Source organism: Pan troglodytes, chromosome 13 (assembly GCF_028858775.2).
Source record: "Pan troglodytes isolate AG18354 chromosome 13, NHGRI_mPanTro3-v2.0_pri, whole genome shotgun sequence".
In the NCBI taxonomy this organism is placed as follows: domain Eukaryota; kingdom Metazoa; phylum Chordata; class Mammalia; order Primates; family Hominidae; genus Pan; species Pan troglodytes.
This window is the reverse complement of record NC_072411.2, coordinates 91,722,344-91,745,923: the sequence shown is the minus strand read 5'-3', so window position 1 is coordinate 91,745,923 and position 23,580 is coordinate 91,722,344. Positions and strand designations below refer to the sequence as shown.

General features: G+C 39.7%; 3 protein-coding genes across 16 annotated transcripts in view; all 3 read right to left on the bottom strand.

Annotated features, from left to right (window-relative positions):
• The window catches only part of ANKAR (ankyrin and armadillo repeat containing), an 81,913-nt gene extending 75,510 nt beyond the window's left edge, over positions 1 to 6,403 (bottom strand). For 12 of the 13 annotated variants that reach the window (XM_054679994.2, XM_054679995.2, XM_063791331.1 and 9 more), the window contains exons 1-2: positions 5,862 to 6,403; positions 3,581 to 4,216 (exon numbers count right to left, since the gene is read on the bottom strand). In XM_054679994.2, coding sequence (XP_054535969.1) covers positions 3,581 to 4,181 — 601 coding nt within the window. In that variant the 5' untranslated portion in view covers positions 4,182 to 4,216; positions 5,862 to 6,403. Of the gene's footprint in view, positions 1 to 3,580; positions 4,217 to 5,005; positions 5,097 to 5,861 lie in introns of those variants that run through there. The other variant, XM_063791329.1, reaches the window with a different exon arrangement.
• A 3,479-nt stretch (positions 6,404 to 9,882) lies between these two features.
• On the bottom strand, positions 9,883 to 14,590 carry ASNSD1 (asparagine synthetase domain containing 1). The gene is made up of 3 exons (XM_063791358.1): positions 13,127 to 14,590; positions 12,778 to 12,959; positions 9,883 to 10,273 (listed from the first exon to the last, which is right to left on the bottom strand). The coding sequence occupies exons 1-3, from the start codon at positions 14,588 to 14,590 to the stop codon at positions 9,988 to 9,990; spliced, it is 1,932 nt and encodes a 643-aa protein (XP_063647428.1). The 3' UTR covers positions 9,883 to 9,987.
• ASDURF (ASNSD1 upstream open reading frame) lies at positions 9,883 to 19,273 on the bottom strand. 2 transcript variants are annotated; one of them, XM_024354974.3, is made up of 6 exons: positions 19,071 to 19,273; positions 16,745 to 16,798; positions 15,244 to 15,319; positions 13,127 to 14,682; positions 12,778 to 12,959; positions 9,883 to 10,273 (listed from the first exon to the last, which is right to left on the bottom strand). In XM_024354974.3, exons 1-4 carry the CDS (start codon positions 19,158 to 19,160, stop codon positions 14,612 to 14,614), a joined length of 291 nt encoding a protein of 96 aa, XP_024210742.1. In that variant the 5' UTR covers positions 19,161 to 19,273; the 3' UTR covers positions 9,883 to 10,273; positions 12,778 to 12,959; positions 13,127 to 14,611. The 2 variants fall into 2 exon arrangements, with proteins under 2 accessions (XP_024210742.1, XP_024210743.1); XM_024354975.3 differs by having other exon boundaries at positions 15,244 to 15,273; positions 19,071 to 19,272.
• Between the last annotated feature and the right edge of the window lie 4,307 nt (positions 19,274 to 23,580).

The following is a 23,580-nucleotide window of genomic DNA, read 5'->3' as shown; positions in this document are numbered from 1 at the left end:
CAATGAAACCAAGATGGAAATTTAAAAATCTTTGAACCAAACGATAATAGTCATATCAAAACCTCTGGGATTACAGCAAAAGTGGAGCTAAGAGGAACGTTCATAGCAGTAAATGCCTACATTAAAAAGTCTGAAAGAACACAAATAGACAATCTAAGGTCACACCTCAAGGAACTAGAGAAACAGGAACAAACCAAACCCAAACCAAGCAGAAGAAAAGAAATAACAAAGATTAGAGCAGAACTTGATGAAATTGAAAGAAGAAAACAATGTGAAAGATAAATGAAACAAACAGCTGGTTTTTTGAAAAGATAAAATTGATACACCATTAACTAGATTAACCAAGAAAAGAGAGAGAAGATCCAAATAAGCTCAACTAGAAATGAAACAGGAGTCATTACAACCGATACCACAAAATACAAAAGATCATTCAAGGTTACTATAAACACCTTTATGTGCACAAACTAGAAAATCTAGAGGAGATGGATAAATTCCTGGAAATATACAACCCTCCTAGATTAAATAGGAAGAAACAGAAACTGTGAACAGACCAATAACAAGTAGAGAGCTTGAAACAATAAAAAATTGCCAACAACAAAACAGTCCAGGACCAGATGGATTCACAGCTGCATTCTATCAGACATTCAAAGAAGAACTGGTATCATTCTTACTGAAACTATTCCAAAAGATAAAGAGGGAATTCTCCCTACATTATTCTATGAAGCCAGTATCACCCTAATATCCAAACCAGGAAAGGACATAACAAAAAAAGAAAACTACAGACCAATATCCATGATGAACATGGATGCAAAAATCCTCAAGAAAATACTAACGGAATCTGACAGCATATCAGAAAGATAATACACCATGATCAAGTGGGTTTCATGCCAGGGATGAAGAGATGGTTTAACATATGCAAGTCAATATATGTGATACATCATACAGACAGAATCAAAAACAAAAATCATCTCAATAGATGCAGAAAAAGCATTTGACAAAATCCAGCATTGCTTTATGATTAAAACCCTCAACGAAATGGCCATAGAAGGGACATATCTTAAGGTAATAAAAGTCCTCTATAACAAACCCACGGCCAACATTGTACTGAACAGGAAAACACTGAAAGCATTTCCCTTAAGAACTGGAACAAGACAAGGATACCCACTCTCACCACTTCTATTCAACATAGTACTGGAAGTCCTAGCCAGAGGAATCAGACAAGAGAAATAAATAACAGACATCCAATTTGGTAAAGAGGAAGTCAAACTGTGGCTTTTTGCCAATGATAAGATCATATGCCTAGAAAACCCTAAGGATTCATCTAAAAACCTCTTAGATGCCATAAAGGAATTTAGTAAAGTTTCAGCATACAAAATCAATGAACACAAATCAGTAGCGCTGCTATACACCAACAACAAACAAGATGAGACTCAAATCAAGAACTCAATCCCTTTTACAACAGTTGCAAAAAACAAAATTAAATAAAGTTAAATAAAATAACATAAAATAAAATACTTAGGAATATACCTAATCAAGGAGGTGAATAATTTCTACAAGGAAAACTACAAAACACTGCTGAAAGAAATCATTGATGACACAAACAAATGAAAACACATCCCATGCTCATGGATGGGTAGAATCAATATTGTGAAAATGACCATACTGCCAAAAGCAATCTACAGATTCAATGCAATTCTCATAGAAATACTATCATCATTCCTCACAGAACTAGAAAAAATAATCTTAAATGTCATATAGAACCAAAATGAGCCCAGATAGCTAAAGCAAGACTAAGCAAAAAGAACAAATCTGGAAGCATCACATTATCTGACTTCAAACTATACTACAAGGCTATAGTTACCAAAACAGCATGGTACTGGTATAAAAATAGGCACAGAGACCAATGGAACAGAATAGAGAACCCGGAAATAAAACCAAGTACTTATGGGCAACTGATCTTTGACAAAGCAAACACAAACATAAAGTGGGGAAAGGGCACCCTTATTCAACAAATGGTGCTGGGATAATTGGCAAGCCACATGAAACTGGATCCTCATCTCTCACCTTATATAAAAATCAACTTGAGGTGGATCAAGAACTAAATCTAAGACCTGAAACCATAAAAATTGTAGAAGATAACTCGGACAAACCCTTCTAGACATTGGCTTAGGCAAACAGTTCATGACCAAGAACCCAAAAGCAAATGCAACAAAAACAAACGTAAATAGATGTGACCTAATTAAACTAAAAAGCTTCTAAACAGCAAAAGAAACAATCAGTAAACAGACAACCCACAGAGTAGGAGAAAATATTTGCAAATTATGCTTCCAACAAAGGACTAATATCCAGAATCTACCAGGAACTCAAACAAATTAGCAAGAAAAAAACAAACAATCCCATCAAAAAGTGGGCAAAAGCCATGAATAGACAATTCTCAAATGAAGATATACAAAAGGCCAACAAACATATGAAAAATGCTCAACATCACTAATTATCAGAGAAATGCAAATCAAACCACACTGAGATACCATCTTACTCCCGCAAGAATGGCCATAATTTAAAAATCAAAAAATAATACATGTTGGCATGGATGTGGTGAAAAGGGAATACTTACACTGCTGGTGGGATTGTAATGTAAACTAGTACAACCACTATGGAAAACAGTATAGAGATTCTTTAAAGAACTAAATGTAGAACTACCATTTGATCCAGCAATCCCACTACCAGGTATCTACCCAGAGGAAAAGAAGTCACTATATGAAAAAGACACTTGCACATGCATGTTTATAGCAGCACAATTCACAATTGCAAAAACATGGAACCAGTCTAAAGGCCCATCAACCAATGAGTAGATAAAGAAAACGTGGTGGCCAGGTGCAGTGGCACATGTCTGTAATCCTAGCACTCTAGGAAGTCAAGATGGGATGATCGTATGAGGCCAGGGGTTCGAGGCCAGCCTGTTCAACACAGGGAGACCCCCCCATCTCCAAAAAAAAAAAAAAAAAAAAAGAAAGAAAATAAATATACCATGAAATACTACTCAGCCATAAAATGAATTAAATAATGGCATTCACAGAAACATGGATGGGGTTGGAGACCATTATTCTAAGTGAAGTAACTCAGGAATGGCAAGCCAAATATTTTATGTTCTCCCTTATAAGTGGGAGCTAAGCTATGAGGACGCAAAGGCATAAGAATGATATAATGAACTTTGGGGACTCTAGAGGAAAGGTAGGAAGAAAATGAGGGATAAAAGACTACACATGGGGTACAGTGTACATTGCTTGGGTGATGGGTGCACCAAAATCTCAGAAATCACCACTAAAGAACTTAGCCATGTAACCAAAAACCACCTGTTCCCCCAAAAACTATCGAAATAAAATTTAAAAATTTTTAAAATGGCATTGAATAAAAATAATTAAGAAGTGGCCAGGTGCAGCGGCTCATGCCTGTAATCCTAGCACTTTGGGAGGCCTAGGTGGGTGAATGGCTTGAGCTCAGGGGTTCGTGACCACCCAGGGTGACGTAGTAAGACTCTGTTCCAAAAAAAAAAAATTTAAGAAGTGTTAAATTCTCTTACCTGCTGAACTAAACTCTGAAAAAATGTCTTTATTTGTTTGAGGTTTTCCATCAGGATCAATGTCCATGATGGCACGCCACAATTCAGAGAATCTAGCTCGTTTTTCTTTGGGCATATATATTCCATGCCATAGTGCTTTCAGCATGTAGTCAATATTGATCAGAATTTGCCCAATTCTGGTATCATAATAAGCTGGAGGTAATTGACAAGAAGAACTCTGATCATAATTAGCTTCTAAACTGATGGAAGGGATTTGATTTAGGCAATAAATTCCAATAGCCAACTCTCTTATCATTTGATGGACCTCTCTATAGTCTAAGAGGGCAGTAGGGTCCACGGGAGTCAGTAGGATTGCAGTGGAGAAGCCTACGTTATTCATTTGACTCATAATTCCACATGGGAGTTCCACTTGAGAGCGCACATCTTCTTTGGCAGACAACCAGCTAACTAGTGCAGTAGTTAGTAACTCTTGTATTTCACTCCGATCATATTTTTCAAAAAAAGCAGATGCGTTTCTTTGTATTGCTAAATTTTCCAGGTAGGTGTCTTCATCTTGAACTTGCTCAAGTCTAGGTAATCCTTTTTTGGGCAATCTTAACATTTCTAATTAAATCTAGTGTGTCCTTTTTGAAGCTTCTGCAATGAATAAGAAGGAAAAGATTATCAATAAAATCTGACATGGCAATGAAACTGGATTTGTCTAGAAATAAATCTGTACCTTTCACCCACACAAGATTAATTTTTCATGGTCAACCATTATAGTTTTCAAATTAAAAATAACTGCAGTATATGAAAACTGAAATTTGAATTAAAATAATTAAAATTATAAAACCTTTATCATTAACCATGTTCTGCTTTTCAAAGAAGTCAAAAGACAAGAAGATGTATGTCAAAAAGAAATGTTAAGTTTATCTGTGAGAAGCTACTGTTACACACCTATTTTGTTGTTGGAGAGGCATTCTTTCGTAAATGTTCGTGTTAGGCTGTTTGTGTTGCTCTAAAGGAATACCTGAGACTGCATAATTTATAAAGAAAAGAGGTTTATTTGGCTCACAATTCTGCAGGCTGTACAAGCATGGCACCAGCATCTGCTCAGCTTCTGGTGAGACCAAGCTTACAATCATGGTGGAAGGGGAAGGGGAGCCAGTGTGTCACATGGTTTAAGAGAGGGAACAATAGAGAGAAAGGGGAGGTGTCTACTCTTAAACAATCAGATCTTTCATGAGCTCAGAGGTAGAGTTCACTCTGCCAGGAAAGCACCAAGCCATTCATGAGGGATCCACCCCCATAATCCAAACACCTCGCACCAAGCCCTACCTCCAACACTGGGGAATCTATTTTAACATGAGATTTGGAGGGGATAAATATCCAAATCATATGGATATTTATTTTGTTTTCAGTTTTTTAAAGCAAGACTATACTGACCTGCATGAAAGAAAAGAAAAGGGTGGGGCACAGTGGCTCATGCGTGTAATCCCAGCACTTTGGGAGGCCGAGTCGGGCAGATCAACTGATGTGAGGAGTTCGAGACCAGCCTGACAAACATGGAGAAACTCCGTCTCTACTAAAAATACAAAATTAGCCAAACGTGGTCGTACATGCCTGTAATCTCAGCTACTCGGGGGGCTTGAGACAGGAGGCTGAACCCAGGAGGCAGAGGTTGCGGTGAGCCCAGATCATGCCATTGCACTCTTGCCTGGGCAACAAGTGTGAAAAACACTGTTTCAAAAAAAGAAAAAGAAAAGGAAAGAAGCATTTGCTTAACCTTCAATTTCTGTGCCAATGAATGCCTGTCTATTCCTGAAATAATAATAACCACAACTACTATTTATTGAGCCAGGTTCTTTACTATATAATGGTTTGATTTATTTCATCTGATTGGTCTCTATTATATAGTGGTTCTCAAAATTTAGCTTGTATCAAAATCACCTGGGGCTTGTTCAAATACAAATCGCTGAATGCCACCACTGAGTTTCTGATTCAATGAGCTGTAGTGGGGCCAGAAAATATGCGTTTTAGTAAAGTTACAGGAAATGCTGATAAGTGCTGGTTTGGGCGCCACACCTGAGACCCCAGGTCAGTGAGTCAGACCTTGTTATGCCCACTTTATAGAGGCAAAAACGGAGACCAGGAGGTTGCAGGACATGTCTGAGGTTTTACGCCTTTCAGAAACAGAACCCACGTCTGTCCAGAGTCAAGTCCGTGACCCACGTCCAAAAGCAGCTCGCGTCAGCCATGGGCACGGGAAAGGGGAAAAAACAAGGAAAGGGGAGGAACCTACTCTAGAATGGCTGTTTTCTTGTCCGGGAGAGGGACGCTGCGTCCGCGCCGTTCCCGTGGGGCTGAGGACAGTCGTCGCCGCCTCAGATGGCTTCTCGCGGGGCCTTGAATCCGCCCTCAGGGCCTCCGCAAGGGCGAGCGGGAGGCGCACCGGAAGGAACTGAGAGGAAATTTCAGGGCTTTTCGCCCCACCGTGGCGGCCCGGCCCTCCTCGCCTCGCCGGCCAACACTGCCGCCGCCCGGGCGCGGGTCGAAGCGGTTGGTCCTCTGGGCCCTGGGGTGGCTGGGCTGCTCCTCGGGCGGAGCCTGCGGGCGACTAGGCCTGGTGCGTCCCGCAGCAGCCGCAGCGCCCCCAGGCGGCGCCTGGCCCCTTGGCTGGCTCAAACCCCCCGCGTGCGCATCTTCCCAAGCCCGCTTAGCGCTTAGTCCAGCGGCATGCCGTGGGCACTGTGCCGCCCTCACTATCTGCCTCTTCTAAAACACCAAAACAGAGTAGCAGAGGAGACAGCGCCGGGCGTTGAGGCAGTCCCGAGTTGGAATACCACCTCCATCATCATTCTTTCATTCAACAAGCATTTATGGAACACCTATTATGAGTCAGGCACACAGCTACAAGCTGGAAACCCTAGAAAACAGGGCAGACATGAAACCCCAAGGAGCTTACAGTTGAACAGATCATCTCACAGCTATATTTAACAGTGTGCCAACATTAGATGGAATGACAGCACTCGAATGAAAGCTAACCTAGCCCAGGGCTAGGAAAGGCTGCCTAAGGAAGTGCCCTTTTCCCCTCCGAGCCTAGAAGATGAAAAAGAGCTACCCAAGCAAAGAACTGGACAAGTAGCTTTTCAGGAACAGGGAACAGCAGGAGAGAAAGAATTGAAGTGAGAACAAAGTTGAAATGGTTGAGAAACCGAGCAAAACCCTGCTTAGAGAACAAGAGAGATGTGGGCACAAACCGAGCTGCAGAGGTGCGCGATGGACAGATCATGCAGGCTGCTGAGTAATGATTTTGAATTTCATCCCAAAGGATTAGCCTACAGTAGTGGCAGTGGAGGTGGGGCTCAGGGACTGTGGACAGATTTGAAAAATAATGAGGTTGCCTGTTGGTGACAGATTGAATGGGGATATGTTGAAAAAGAAGGTTGTGTCCAAGTCAGAACCACATTTCTGTCAGGAGCAACAGGATATCAGGGCAAGATTAAGAGTTCAGTTGTGTACTAATTGACCTTGAAGTACCTGTGAGAGAAATTGAGATGTGAGATATGCTTTAGATAGACAGTTCTGGGCTAAGAATGGCAGTAGGGGTTAGATGTATAAATTTTGGCAGATTTATAGTAATTGAAGCCAGGAGTGGGGTTGAAATCACCAAGGGAGAGCGTGCAGAATGAGGAGTTGAGAACCAAGGATTAGAGACCTGAGAAATTTAACATTTAAACGTCAGGTAGAGAGAGTGAAGTCAGCAAAGAAGACAATAAAAGAACAACCAAGAAGGCAGGAGGAAAACCAAAATTGGTCACAGAAGCCAAAGAAGTGTGTGGGGAAAAAAAAAAAAAAAAAAAAAGGAATGGCCAACTTTATCGGATGCTGCTGCTCGGTCAGGGGAGATGAGAACAAAATTCCACTGAATGTAGCAGCTTGGAAGTTCTTGGTGACTGTTTGGGGCAGAATTTCTCTTCCAGTAACCATGTCATTATTTTAGCTACTATGGAAATAAATATTAATAAATTTATGAGGACTATTCCAGGGCTTTTTTTTTTTTTACAAAGATTTGCATGTTTGCACTTAAGAAATATGAACCATATATGTACATTCTCCTACTTCAAGGATTGTTTTCCCCCCGGGTAGCCAAATGGTTTGTTCCATGTGTCTCAAATCTTCGGAAACAGATGCCTCATTTTTTAAAGGATCAACACAGAACTCCATCCCAGAGCTAATGGGATTGAATAGCAGAAGGTTGTAAATGCCCAGGCCCTCTTGGGGTTCACACACATGCATGTGTATCCTCTCTCTGTCTCTCTCAGTATTCTGGTGGAGCAGATGACCTGGAAATTCCTTATAAAAGTTTGACTGATTAATACATTTAAATCTCATAAAGTAGCACCTGGAATATAGCATTATATAAGTTATAGCTATTTTCAGTATTAAACTATATCGGTGTTATAATATTCAATTCTAGGCCGTGGGGCAAACCTCTTAAGTTCATCTACTCCCAATATAAGCAATGTCAATTTAGTGCTCAGGCCCACACAGACACTTGAAGTTGTCTGCTTTCAGATTGAGGGATGAAAGCTATGTAGGCAGTATCTAAATTTTGGTTGAACATTGCATCTTCCAGGGAATAAATTAGGGGCATGTGAAAGCCTTTGCCAGGTTACTGACCTGTTTGTCAGGATCCTAAAATTTATTTGCTACTGCGATTAAAGAATCAAAGGGTGGCCAGATCCAGAAACAGTGTCGATCCTAATGGACAGATTTCACAGTGACACTGGTATGGCAGTTAACAGTTGAGTAATGTGGGTGGATGTTAGGTTGGAGTAAATAGACAAAAAGATGGAGAGAGTGACTGTGGATGAGAGGCAAGACATAGTAAGTAGAGGAAGACGTATTTATTCTTGTCTTCAGGTTGAGTGGGCTGAGGAGGAGAAGGGGCTGTCTCAGGGGTGGCAGAGGCAGAAGAAAATCCACATATAAGTGGAACTGCACAGTTCAAATGTGTTGTTCAGGGGTCAACTGTAGTCTTTAAAAGTTACTGGGGTGGGAAAATGAGCTGCCTAAAAAGATGTAATAGAAGTAACAAGTACTGTTCAGGAGGATGAACCTCAAGCAAATTGTTTAGCTTCTTTAAACCTGTAGTTCTTTTATCCATGAAACAGGACCCTGTCTAAACCATGGTCCCTGAAGAGAGGGAACTGAATCATTTCTGGATGGAGCGATCAAAGAGAGTGAGTCTGGGAAAACAAACTGTTTCTCTTCACTCTCACACAACACTTCTGACACCAGATGTGTGGATTTTTTCCACCAGATGTGTGGAGAATTACCAAGCAATTCTCCAGCTCTCTGAATACCAGCTGGGTATCCTACAGTTTAATCCTGCCTCTATCTACCTGGAGTTAGTGTCAGATCCTTCCATTTAAGGGCTCAGTGCCATAAGGTGTCTCTGCTTTAGATGGCAATTTCAAGTCTGGATCTCTGGTACTTCTGATTGACCAGCTACATAAACTGGGGGTTTTCATGACCCCCTATTCAGGTTCGATAATTTGCTAGAATGGCTCACAGCACTCATAGAAATACTTATGTTTACTGGCTTATTATATAGGATACATCTCAGGCACAGCCAAATTGAAGAGATGCATAAGGCAAAGTATTAAAAAAAATTAAGGTGAGAGGGAGCTTCCTTGTCCTCTCTGGGCATACCACACTCCCAGCACCTCCACATGTTCACCAAACCAGAGGCTCATCAAATCTTGTTCAAGAGTCTTTATAGAGTTTAATAGACCTTAATTTTCAGCACCACTCTCCCTCCCAGAGGTTGGTGGGTGGGGATGAAATTCCAACTCTTCTAATCACTTGATTTTTGTTTTTGTTTTTATTTTTATTTTTAGAGACAGGGTCTCACTGTCACCCAGGCTGGAGTGCAGTGGTATGATCCTAGCCTCACTGCAGCTTCAACTTCCTGGGCTCAAGTGATCCTCCCACCTCAGACTCTTGAGTAGGGAGGCACATGCTTCCATGCCCAGCTAATTTTCTGTACTTTTTTTTTTTTTTGGTAGAGATGAGGTTTCATCATGTTGCCCAGGCTGTTCTCAAACTCCTGGACTCAAGAGATCCCTCTGCCTTGGCCTCCCAAGCTGCAGGTGTTAAAGGCTATTTAGAGACCTCACCCTAAGTCACCGCATTAGCATAAACTCAGGTGTGATCAAAAGGGGCTTATTATGAATAACAAAAGATACTCCCTATCACTAAGGAAATTCCATGGTTTTAGAAGCTCTGTGACAGGAAAAAATGAAAATTCAACCAAATGAACTTTAAAACTACTATATTATACAATAGTAAAGCAGCAGAGTATCTTACTTTTATATAATTATATAAAAACTTATTTTTATATTGTTACATTGTGAATCACATTACAATTTAGTCTCCTTTTCAATAGAAAGATTTTCTAAGGACATGATTTGGAGCCGTCCACATTTATCAGATGCCTTTTCATTAATTTTTTCCATTTTTGCAATTCTTGATCCAAACTGCATGGCCCGTTTGGGCAGAAGAGCAGAGGCTGTAAGACCAAGTTCCACAGCTGCAAGGCGTAAAAGTAGTTTTTCACCAATTCCTCGGGGTAAAGTCAAGTTTGCTTTTTCCCAAATCGGCAGAGAATTTAGAAAGGAGACAACATTTTCATCCAGGAAAGGAAATCTAAAATAAACAGACAGATAATATAACCACTATGTAAAAATAAAATCAACCTGCTTTGATTTATACAGTTTTATAGCTAAAATTTAATCAAATTAAGTGTTTCATAACATATGACTAATTTTAATACATATACTACAAAATAGTCTAAATCTCAATAAACAAATTAGGTTTATTATGTCCAGAAATAATTTCAAATTGTTTTACAAGGTATCTTTGTGGAGGCCTTGAAAACAAACATGATTTTTTTTTTTTTTTTGCCTAGGCGAGCACTACCACACCCAGCTAATCTTTGTATTTGTTGGTAGAGATGAGATTTTGCCACATTGCCCAGGCTGGTCTCGGACTCCTGAACTCAAGTGACCCACCTGCTTTGGCCTCCCAAAGTGCTGGGAATACAGGAGTGAGCCACCGCACCTAGCCTACGAGCATGATCTTAACTAACTATTCAATCTGTGTCTGATCTTTATCACGTCTAAAGAAATGACACTTTAGGGATATGGAACCAATATAGAAGGGCTCCACAGCCCTGAACCTGCAAAACACTTATGGTAAAATTTTGTTAATCAAAATTGTTTAATTATACTTAAACCAATTAAATGGTGATAAATTACTGTAACAAAACAAAATATTAGATTTTTTTCCCCTAAATTCTGGGATGACCTAGAAACAAAATATTCGATTAAAAAAACCTTTCTGCCCTTTTCCTTCCCCAATTTCTACAAAATTATGTTCTTTTTCTGTTTAAAAAATACTTTAACACCCACCATCCCACATCTCAAAATGCAATACAGTTACACTAGTGTTTCCATTTTATTACATCCTATTCTAGGTTAAGAGATTGCAAAGGACAAAGACATTTGTTATCTGGAATATTACATAAAAATGAATGAGTTGCAAAAGCAAATTTAACTAGAGAATTAAATCAACACACTACTGTTAATATGTATGTCAAGATACGTAATAAATTATTTAGATCTAGCCACTATATTTGTTATATCACAATTCTGTATTAGCTGCTTTAAACATTCTTCATATGCATTTTTATTTGAGCATAATATAATACTTTCATAAGTAAGGGCTTTTACTAGACAAATTCCTTTCTCTATGACCTAGCTGAAATAACAGACTGAATTTCTAGCTCTCTCATGTCCTTCAAAGAGAAAACAGTTTAACAGTTTACGGACTTTATTATGGCATTAGTTATCAGTTTATAGTGAAATCTTGAAAATTATGACAGAATAATGACATAGCAGCCAAACTTTTACATGGGCTAGGACCAGAAACTTAAGAAAGACAACTGTGTAAAGGCAACTACAAGTCAGTGGAAAGAGGAAAAGACTGAAGTAGAGACAAGAAACAATGAAGTCAGAGAGAGAGAGAGAGAGGGAGAGAAAGTGTAGTATGTTTAATTCTCATGAAGCTTACTTGGACTTCCTGTTCTTGGATGCTTGCACCCTTGTAATAAACTACCACTTAATCAATTAGCCTACTTGAATGAAATTTTGCTCTTTATAACTAAATGTCACATCTTCCTTTATCCTTACTTAATGTTTTAGAAAGTTTTATTCAAATACTGTACTTGTTCACTACCTTCAGAAATATGATATAGGTAAAAATAAACCTGAAAAGCAAGAATACATACATGAAAGTGCCTTGGTTTCTTTGAAGGTTTTAGGTAATCTGCAATATGTAACTAAATTGTGTTCAAAAAACATGGCAGAGGAATATCCAGTGTAAAGACTACCTTCAAATCAGCATGGATCTGTACATACAGAAATGTCTATAGAGACAAAGCCAGTTCCTATAACACTGGAGGAGAAGGCTTGCAGGTGGGGCTTATGCCCTTACTGGGAGGAAAGCAAACATTAAAAGCTGAACAAAACCCTCTAAATACCTTCTCTTAGTATTTCACTATCTCAGTTTTACTCTGACAGTCTTTTTTGTGGAAACAGAGTCTCGCACTGTCTCCCAGGCTGGAGTGCAGTGGCGCGATCTGGGCTCACTGCAACCTCCACCTCCCGGGTTCAGCCATTCTCAGCCTCGCGACTAGCTGGAACTACAGGCATGCAGCACCACGATCAGCTAATTTTTTTGTATTTTTAGTAGAGGTGGGGTTTCATCATGTTTACCAGGCTGGTCTTGAACTCCTGTCCTCAGGTGATCCACCCGCCTTGGCCTCCCAAAGTGCTAGGAAGACAGGTGTGAGCCACCATGCCTGGCCTACTTTGACAGTATTTTTCACTATAGTCTTAAAAACAATCCTGTCATTATGTTACCTTTGAAAATTGCTGAAAAGACATTTCTTAGAGAATGAGTTCTAGAAAATATTCTCCTGGCTCTTCCCAGCTCTGTTTCTGACTTTGTTTACAATACAAACCCAAGCTATTATTGCTGCTCTTATTCATGTGAACAGTCTCCAAAGAGAAAACAAACTTTAAAGTCTCCATTTACACTCTGCTGTTTTTATAAAAATACCGTAAGAACACTCAAATGATTAGAATTACCTTGCTTCTTTTCCATGATCACCAATAACTCTGTCATCACGACCAAGATTTCTAGAAGAAATTCGACCCAGTTCCATCATTATTTCCTTATTCAATCCTTCCAGCCCATGTGACTGAAAGCGGACACGATGACGAGAATAACCTGCAAGTTGCTCATCTGCACCAATTCCAGTGAGAACTACCTATGAGGTTTAAAGAAATCCGTATAAAAATGTTATCAACTACACAGTAAAGAAAATAAGATAAATGCACCTAAAATATGCTATATTCTTACAATCAAAATGCTAAAAGCTTTAAGGGTCAAAAATAGGTCTCAGGAATTCTCAGGAGAAGAAACACTGTTTCATACCTTTGCATTGCTCTGATAGGATTTCACTCCTTCCTGGGCCACTAACCAACCAATTCCTCTAGAAGCAAACCAGACTGCACAGCCAATGCTATCGTCCAAAACTGTATCCAATGGCCGAATTAAGTGACATATTCGAGTTCTTCTTAATTTCTGCAGTTCTTCCATAGAAACATTAATTTCAACAAAATTCCAAATTCGGGAAGGGCTAACAGCTTGTAGTTCCTTTAGTCCCGCCCTTCCTGTGATTCGATCTGGTACACTGACATGTTTATTAGGACTGTCAGCAGCAGCAGCAGCAACATCTTTAGAGAATTCTTCTGAAGGTATTTCACATTTATTTTTCTGTTTATTCCCTTCTCTGTTAAAGGTAGTTGGCATGGTCTTTTCTTCAGCTATGAAAGCTACATTAAGAAGATCAATTGGTTCATCTAAAGGAATATGACGGTCAGCAAGGGTTGCAATAACCATGGAATCAATGCCCCCAGAAAACAGGATTGCAACATTTGCTTTCCTATCACACGTTTTCAAAACTTCATTTGCTGTCAAGTTTTCATCCCTAGGTAAACACAAGACACGTTTCTTGACTGCTACACTCAGGACATCAATGAACTGCTGAATTACTTCCTTCATGTGTACATCAGTAAGAAAGACTTGAAGTATCTCTCTTGTAGGTGGCACATTGGAAATATTACTGCAATGAGTCTCCAATGCAGCTTGTGGCAACATCATATTTAAAGGAACAACAGGTTTTTCAAGATACAGTTTGGCTTCATTTGCTACCACTGATACAAATGCTGGTAAGTCTGCTGAAATTTGACTCAGGCTATTAACATTTTCTTCAATAATATTCTCCCTAGAAATATATTTCCAAGGATACAGTTGTAAAATAATGCATCTGGAAATGACAGTAGACTTAAGATCAATTCTGAAAAGTCCAGATGCTGGAACTTCTTGCCACTGATTTGCCAATCCCGATGTTTGGGTGCCAACTGAAGAGAGGCAGAAACTCTTGCCCAAATTACTAAAATGCCAAAGCAAGCTACGGCGACCAAAAAAATCCCTACCAAACCATAAATAATGACTAGATGCTTGATAATATATAAATGACCAGGGACCTTGTACTTCTGAGAAGAGTGACAAAATCTCAGATTCATTCTTACAGGAGGAAAGATACTTAAACAAAATTTGAGTGTCATTCTCTCCAGCTTCAACCTTTATTCCACTAAAAATTTCTCCATTCCATAGAAACACATTGCCTCTTTCATCTTCCACAGGCTGGGTAGTCAAAACACCCCTCAAGTGTAGGACGTGAGCAGAAAATAAACACTGGTAGTTAACATCAGACTTTAACAATTGTTTACTACTATTGGGTCCCCGCTGTTTAAGATTATATAGTAAGTCCTCTTTTAAATCTTGACTGAAATGCTCAGCAGAAAAGTTTACAGAACAACAAATGCCACACATTGTTATGTGAAATCAGGTTGACTATTTCTTGATTTTGGTCTTGTCTAAGTTTTCTATTTCTTGGTATTCTTTTTTCAGTTCATCCAATATATCTGTTGCAGGGAAGGAGAATAAATATTAAATAACATAAAAATTCTTGGACTTTTACCTAGCAATTCAGAGGGCAACACAAGCTGTTTACCAAAATCAAACCATATAAACACACACACTGTGCCAGTACCAATGATAATTAACAACAGGCTACTAATAAAGAACGTTTATCTTTTAGAAAAATAGCTTCTGTTTTGCCGAGTGCTGATTTTGGCCCAAGCACTTGGCTAAGCACTTTTAACATAGCATCTTATTTAGATCCCACACTACCTTGGAGGCTTAAAGTATTTCACCCAAAGTCACAAAGGTAGAAAGTGGTAATGGTTTGTCATACTTAGACCTGTTTAAAACTCTAAAGCACATGTTAATAACTATTGCTTTCTAAAACATTTATAATATATATATATATATATATATATATATATATAAAACTGTTGACTCATCTTCGGAAGCCTAATTTGAAGAAAATCAAACTGCTGCATTAACCTTTAGATATATATTTTAACATTCAGATGAGTATAATTTAGGCACCCCCCAAAAACCCCAAAAAAGAAAAAACTTACTCTTGCTCTCAGACAGCATTTCTGTTCGGTCTGCAAGAAAGAATATATTGCTGTTCTGTTGTTGCCTATATACTTTCTGGAAAACATAATTTAGGCTAATATCAAATTTTGATCTAAAAAGTAGATATTAAAATCCTTAAACCCTATTATCACTAATTCTTGAAAATATATTCAGTACAATACTTTAGCAAATACAGAAAGCAAAAAGACAAATAAAAGTCACCCACTGCCCAACTACCAGAAATTGCTACTACTGAAATGAAACTATTTTCTCTCCATTTTAACAAAAAAGGTTCTTACTGTACCTGCAGATTTATGCTTTTCTTTTATCAATGAGCAATATATTGAGAATACTTTTTCTTATCAGTAAGTGTTCTTTTACAAGAACACCAAAATGCCAAAGCAAGCTATGGTGACCAAATTATACCTACTGCTATATAGATATAATATATTACAGTTTATTTGCTCAGCTTCAAATACTAGACATTTAAGGTGTTACCATCTCTTTGCTATTGTAAATCAAGGTTGTGATGATTATCTTTGTAACTAAATCTTTGTGCACTACCATGATTCTCTCCTAAGTATCAACTACTATAAATGGAACTGCTGGGTCAAAGTGTTATAGTTTTGAGTTGTTGAGACTTTTTGCCAATTTGCCCTCTAGAGAAAGTCTGTATTAATTCTGCCTCAACTTCTTTTTTTTTTTTTTGAGAAGGAGTCCTGCTCTGTCGCCTAGGCTGGAGTGCAGTGGTGTGCTCGGCTCACGGCAACCTCTGCCTCCCAGGTTCAAGCGATTCTTGTGCCTCGGCCTCCTGAGTAGCTGGGATTACAGGCACACGCCTGGCTAATTTTTGTATGTGCCTCAACTTCTAATATTCCATAAGTGACAATATCAGAAATATCTAACCAGCCAGTTATTACATAATCTTTACAAAGCTTTTAAGAGCTCAAACTCATTTCTTCCTGAATGTTAAAATGCAATTTGACACTATAACTATACACAAAGCAGTAGCTTACTTGTTTATAACATATTAATGGAAATGGCATTAAATAACCATGTTACACATTTAGGAAAATCTATGTAAAAATTTTTTGGAGGGAGGGGAAGCAATGTATCCTTTTTTGTTCAATAATTATCCACATTCATTTAAAAGAAAAGTTTCTTCTCATCTCAATATAAAGTTCGTTTATATCAAAAGAAAACATCAAATTCAGGTATAAAACATCATTAGTGATTATAGCTCCAAGATACCAAAATACAACTAGTATCATTTGTTGCAAAGGCAATGTGAATGGCATATGATAGAAAAAAGACATCTTCAGCTATGAGATCTATCCATTTAAAAAAAGAATCTAGACACTTGCAATTTTAAAAGATGCTGAAATACTATACATTTTATTAAAGTATGATTAAATCTTATATATACTTCTTATAACTTTAATATATAGTTAACATAAATAAACCTCCCACATATTATTCAGAATTCCTATAATAACTCACCCTATTCTTCTTAAGGTTAGAAAGTTCATCCACCACAATTTTTTGTTCTTTAATCTATTGAAATAAAGAAAAACTCCTTAAGTCAGATGTTTTCAAAGTATGCTCAATGAAAATCCCTTAAGGGGTTGTTTTAAAATTAGAGATGGGATAAGGGGCTATGATGTACTGGTTTTCCAAACGGGCAGTTCGTGAATATACGGATCATTTTCAACAGGAGTCTGTGTGGGGGTAGAGTTCGGGAAAAGCTGGAGGAGAAAAAACAGTGATTAGACTTGCAAAATGTTAGGTAACCCATTAAGACCAGACAGGGATTTTCGTGTTCATAACCAGCAATCATGCCAAGGACTACAGTTACTAAACAAGGTTTATACCTTTTGTTAAAAATATATGATATACACCAGGCCGGGTGCGGTGGCTCATGCCTGTAATCCCAGCACTTCGGGAGGCCAAGGCGGGCGGATCACCTGAAGTCGGGAGTTCGAGACCAGCCTGACCAACATGCAGACACCCCATCTCTACTAAAAATACAAAATTAGCCAAGCGTAGTGGCACATGCCTGTAATCCCAGCTATTCGGGAGGCTGAGGCAGGAGAACTGCTTGAACCCGGGAGGCGGAGGCTGCAGTGAGCCAAGATTGCACCACTGCACTCTAGCCTGGGCAACAAGAGTGAAACTCCGTCTCAAAAAAAAAAATAAATAAATAATTTAAAAAATATATATATGATATACACCAAAAGGAATTAAGTTGTGATTTAGATTGAAAATTAAGTTGTGATTTAGATTTAAAAAAAAGCAAATTGAATGAGGGGTGGGTTACTTTTTTCAATATTTTCATGATTTTATGTACTAAGTGCTGCAGTCAAACATTCGAATCAAGCAATGCCCTATTTGGGGACAGTAAGACCTATCATGTTCCATCTTTGTATTTTTCCCTCTTTTTATCTCAATGACTAGCATAGAGCTGGCACTGTTGAACTGGGCTTTTTTTTTTTTTTTTTTTGAAACAGGGTCTTGCTCTGTTACCCAGGCTGGAGTGCAGTGGTGCGATCACGGCTCACTGCAGCTTTGATCTTCCCGGGCTCAGGCGATTCTCACACCTTAGCCTCCGAGTAGCTGGGACTACAGGCCTGGGCCACCATGCTGGCCTGGGCTTCATTTATTTGTAGGGGAGGGCTCAACTAAGTGAAAACTAAGTTTCTTTTTAACTCTATTTATTTTGTGAACATGACTGATTACATAGTATCACAAGAGCCTCTAAAAGCAGCTTTTATCATATTTATGCTACCTCACACACACCTCAGGGATCTGTAACCACCAGTATGCGTAAGTGGCTTGCTATGGTGGTAATCAGAATGGGCTGTGTGTCTTTTGAAAATTCACCCCCAATCCCCATGAGTGTGCACCTTTCTGTCTCCCCCGTTGGCAGAGCTGTAGTAATGAGGTTGAATTCCAAGGCCAAATTTGTAAACATTCTTTGAGACTTAACATTTATACAGGGCTTTCCCATTTTAGGAATGACAGGTGTACATTTCACTTTACTTCAAAGAAGGTAACTGATACAGAAAGATTAAAGAGACTTGCCCAAGATGTCATTGTAAGTTTGGGACAGAACCAAAGTAGAATCTAGGACATGTAATACCTGAAGGGCTATAACCCTCCCCACCCCCATTTATCTTTAAAGGTTGTTTGTTTATGGCAGTTAAGGCTTATATTATATTGGCTTCCTCTCTCCCCCAGTTTGGTATGAGTGACAACCCAATGCGTGTTTTAGGACCATTGCTCTGGTTAACGGAGAAGCAGCAGCTAACAGGTGGATGAGGAGAGACCGCTTAGGAAGGCCTTGCCGGGGGCAGGGGTCCCGATAGCAGATGACAGTGGCTTATTTGGGGTGGTAAGAGTGTTCACGGTGATAAAGGGACATATTTGAAATGAGCTTCAAAGGTAGAACTGATAGGCTTCCATGATGGGGGTGAAGGATGGACCCCGGGTTGCTGGCATGGTTAACTGGATGGAGAATATCTTTGATGGAACAGATTTGGGGTGGGCGGTATTTCCAAAAGTTTAAAAAGACTAGGGAGGAAAACACCCAACCAAAACTCCGCCCCACTGCCACCTGGGTCGTCTCGGGACAAATTTCAAGATCTCCCTTTTCGCAACTGTTTTCGGAAAATAAAAGGACTAACTGTGGCTGTCAAGTGCTATGAATAAAAAGAGCAAAGTAGCAGGGCAAAGCCGAGGCCCCACGCTGCCCGCTGCGGACCACCTTCAGGGTCCAGTGGCGCCCGGTCCCGAGTCCAGGAGCCTTTTCGTCGCGTCTCACACTCACCTTGCTGCTTAGATCCTCCTTGTGTGGGGTCGAATTGTCGGTGGGGATCAGCACAGAGCTGTCCTCTGGTCGCGTCCCTCGGCTGGGCATTTCCACCGAGCGCAAGACACGCGGGATGGCTCAGCCCTGAAGGAGCCTACGGCATTAGCCACAGCGCATGCGCGCTTCCAGCCGCGCTCACCCTTTCTTTTCCCGCGAGTCTTACCAATAGCGTCTGCGCGCTCACTTGAACGCATGCGCAGGCCGGGTCTGGCCTGGGGAGGAGTTTCGCGCCTGCGCATGGCTGCTTAGGGAGCGAGTAAACAGTCTGGTTGCAAAATCTGAGGTTCCTGTACTGGCCTCTTGTGGTTGAGATGCAGAAACGCTCAGGTGGTTTCTTCATGACCTCTTATCTAGTATACTACGAGTTCTGTGCGCCCTCCAGTGGTAAATATGAAGAATAGTCGTGCAATAGAAACAGCGCTTAATATGATATTTATTATCTAGGGAAAGATGAAGCTAAGGAACAGATTTAAGAGATACCGTGTTGGCAAAAGAACTGTACAGACTTGGTAAAGTTTTGGTTAACTCGTGGTTAGGGTTGCCGGATAAAATACAGTATGAACTTCAGATGAATTAATAGTTTTTTAGTGCATCTATGTCCCGTGCAATATTTGCAATATCTCATTTCTGTGGAAAAAATGACTAAAACTTGGAAATAGGCAAAAGAGATTTATTTACTGGATGCTCTTTCAGTGCTGCTCTGGACTTGACTTTATTATATTGACTGGGCTGTTTTACAATTCTGTAGGGGCAAAGGTTAACTTTGGTAGAGATTTTGGTTTGGTAGAGATGCAAATAATTTTTTGTTGTACCAGATACCAACACAGGTTATGATTTATTGTTCTGCAACACATTAGTCAGTTTTGTATCTAACCCTGCATTCTTTCCTAACATTTCTTTATTAATATATGCCTAGCTTCTCTAATATTCTGTATTGGTTTTAAAGTCATCGGTTCCCTCACTAACCAATGAGTTGAATAAAAGTTTGACATGTATATATTTTATGTTCACATTAGAGACATGATTTTAGGTTTTTGAGAATTATACTGTATTATTGGAAATCTTAAGTTTCCACAGAGATGCCCAACTGGATTTATGTGATGAATCAAACTGTCTGGCGAAAGAAATGTATACATCATGGGTTGTTTAAGGCCAGGCATGTTTTTTATTTGCTCTTACAGAAATCCCAAGTGGTTATATATTTTTCCTTTATAATTGATTTTTAAAGATTGTGTTTTCATTTCTGATTTGTACATTCCTGATAAGTTATTCAGGTATAACTTATACATTACTGATACATTGATAGCAGCAATGATTGGGAGTTTGGTTTTGTGGTCTAAGCATTTGGTGGTATCTGTTGGATGATGGACGTCTAGTCTCATTGGTAGAGAGGTAGATAGGTGCAGTGGCTCAAACCTGTAATCGCAACCACTCGGGGCTGAGGTGGGAGGATTACTTGAGGCCAGGGGTTCAAATAAATAAATAAGAGAGGTGATAGAGAAGCGAGTTTGTAAGTCTTTTTGTTTATTGTTTGTGAGCTCAAATTAATTACTTTTGTGTCCACTGAGAGGGAAGGAGGACAGCTATTTGAGATGTGGGCTAGTAAGGTTTTGTTTGTTTGTTTTAACATAAAGGCCGCTCAAGCAGAAGAACTGGTGAATTTTTGTGGTTTTGTGTTTACTTTTGACCTGAGATTGAAGTTGTAAGACAGAAGCAATAACCTCTCTATGTGTCTGTGTGTCTATAACTTAGAACAGGCTTTATGTCTCCCTTTGTGAATATAAAATATTTCCCTACTTCTGGAGTGTATTAATAAATCCCACTATAGTATCTCTAATTAAAGGGCCTCTGTTCTGACTAGTTTATAGAGAAAAATAAGCACTGGTATAATCCCAATATTTTTAAAAGCCCAGAATTTCCAATACTTTAAATGTGCCAGATTTTTAAGGAAAAAAGTTCTTACAAAACTGCTAGCTTAGAAACATTTTAAGAATCCAAGTTTAGGAAAAAGAGAGCTCCAAAGTGAAGTATCACTTCACTTTGTTTTTGTTGTTATTTTGAGACACAGTCTTTCTCTGTTGCCCTGGCTGGAGTGCAGTGGTGCGATCTCTGCTCACTGCAACCTCCGCCTTCTGGATTCAAGCTATTCTCCTGCCTCAGCTTCCGAAGTACCTGGGATTACAAGTGTGTGCCACCATGCCCGGCTGATTTTTGTATTTTTAGTAGAGATGGGGTTTCAGTATGTTGGCCAGGCTGGTCTCAAAGTCCTGGCTTCCAGCTATCTGCCCGCCTCAGCCTTCCAAAATGCTGGGGTTATAGGTGTGCGCTGCCAGGACTGGCTTCCACTTTGTTTAGAGGTAATAGTGAGGCTTATCTGTAAAGCTGATGAGACTGAGCATCCTAGCCTATTGGTCTTCTTTGTACCCCACCTTCTATTATAGTGTCTGGCAGAGTGGGAGCTCTGGTTAAAGTTTGAATTGGTTCTGACTCACAATCATGTCCACATCGAGTAGCCGGACACACCCAACACCGCTGATTGGTCTACAGCTGTTCACCCCGTTTTGGGAAGTGGGCTGTTGCTTACGGCTCTGCCAGGTTCTGATGTTTTTGTTTATTCACAAGGGCTGCCCAAGACAACATAGTACTAAACAAAGTGGTGATAATAATTTTAGTATGGTGCTAAACTGTCTTAAAAGTGCTTTCACACTTTGTCTTATTTTAAAAATATTTATCTATTTGCTTCTATTTCCTCCTTCAGCTGCTCTAACTCCTGCATTGCTTGAAGTCAGCTTTGGGGTTAGCTAGTACCATGTGTCATGCCTAACTGGCTCAGGACTGCCCATCTGCAGCCCACCATACAACTGGAAACTATGTCTTCTCTTCCAGTGATTCTCAACAGAGCTAGGGGTTTCCCTAGCTGATGCTTGAAAAAATGTTTGGAGGTACTGTTGGTTGTCACAGTGATTGGATGGTTCTGTTAACTCTGATGGGTAGGACAGACTGGAAGTCATTTGAAAGGAGACAGACTCAACTACAGACTCTTCTAAGAGGCGTAGACTAGCAGACCAAAGGGAAATCTCAGCAAGTAGACAGTGCTGGTAATTGCCGGTGGGGGGAGGGGGTTGGAGAGGGGGAAGTAAGGTAGGCTGTAGGACCAAGGGGGTGAAGTCAAGGGAGAGGTAATATCACAGTCTAAATAGGTGATTTATATCAATAATTCTGCCAGAAGGTGACAGGGCCTGAGATATTGGACTGATGTTTTCCAGCAAGGCTCTAGGATCTGGGAAAGGAACTACTGGATCCTTACCATAAACTCTTTGCCGGGAGAACGCAGGGAGAATGCTTTGTTGCCCTAGCAACAAAGCACATCAGGCTGGTCTTGGTCTCTCAAGGGAAATGGCAGAGTTTCCAAGTACTGGTCTAGAGATTAGTAAATCCTTTTTACTTGAGATAAGGCTGGTTCTCAAGCTTTGCTTCAAAGCTGTGGAATGCGGACATCAGGCCTCCCTGACGCAGCCAACTTCACTTTGGAGCTCTTGTGCAGGGCTGAAACAGGATGTGGTGAGTGTGGTAGGGTGCAAATTTGAAGATGCACTGACTCTCAGGTCCTGCAGTAAGTGCTCTTTAAATTTTCTGCCCAGGTGCCTCACATGCCTCATCTAAGCATATTCGTCTTCTTTCCAATCCACTGCTCTCCTGCCAGTTGGATTTGAAGATTTCATTGTTGGTAGTTCTGTTTTACAATCTAGAGGTCAGTGTGGTTTGTGAATGTCACCAATGAAAGATGTTTTATATGCTGCCCATGCCTGTTGTATCTTCACATAGTCTGACAGCTATAAAGAAGGTTAATCGAAATTATCTTGGCTTCTTCTAGAACTATTCCATATGAGTGCCACTGTCCACCTCTTCCCCAAAGATTCAAATATGGATGCAAGGCAAAGAAAATATTTGATTGGTTAAAGTGGACCAGTAGCCTTATTTGGATCATTCCAATGGAAAATCCCTAGTTAGAGGTTAGTTGTTGGTTTCTGATTGGTTAAGCTAAGTTCTGTTTACCTAGAATATAACCTTTTAGCTTTTGGTTTGTTTAGGTAGGCACTCAGCTCTAGAGCTGCCTCAGTGTAATGGCCTTCTGATTTATTATTTTAATACTTCCTTTCTGTGTTTTGGAAGAGTTTTTGTAGAATTAATGTTATTTCTTCTATTAATATTATATAGAATTTTCCAGTGAATTTATCTGTGCCTAAAGTTTTCTTTGTTCAATGGTTTATAAAAACTATTATTTTTCTTTTTTCTTTTTTTTATACTTTAAGTTCTAGGGTACATGTGCAGAACGTGCAGTTTTGTTACATAGGTATACATGTGCCATGGTGGTTTGCTGCACCCATCAACCCGTCACCTCCATTAGGTATTTATCCTAATGTTATCCTTCCCCCATCGCCAACCCTCAGACAGGCCCTGGCGTGTG

Bases quoted from the DNA above. Each gene is read 5' to 3' on its own strand.
- ASDURF (XM_024354974.3), bottom strand. From the start codon at position 19,160: ATGCCCAGCCGAGGGACGCGACCAGAGGACAGCTCTGTGCTGATCCCC. The intron at 15,320-16,744 runs GTGAGTTATTAT...TATGTTTTCCAG, and splicing joins CTAACCTTAAGAAGAATAGG to AAAGTATATAGGCAACAACA. The intron at 14,683-15,243 runs GTAAGTTTTTTC...TCCCTGCAACAG, and splicing joins AATGCTGTCTGAGAGCAAGA to ATATATTGGATGAACTGAAA.
- ASNSD1 (XM_063791358.1), bottom strand. From the start codon at position 14,590: ATGTGTGGCATTTGTTGTTCTGTAAACTTTTCTGCTGAGCATTTCAGT. The intron at 12,960-13,126 runs GTATGAAACAGT...TAAACCTCATAG, and splicing joins CCTATCAGAGCAATGCAAAG to GTAGTTCTCACTGGAATTGG. The intron at 10,274-12,777 runs GTAATTCTAATC...TGTTTATTTTAG, and splicing joins GATCATGGAAAAGAAGCAAG to ATTTCCTTTCCTGGATGAAA.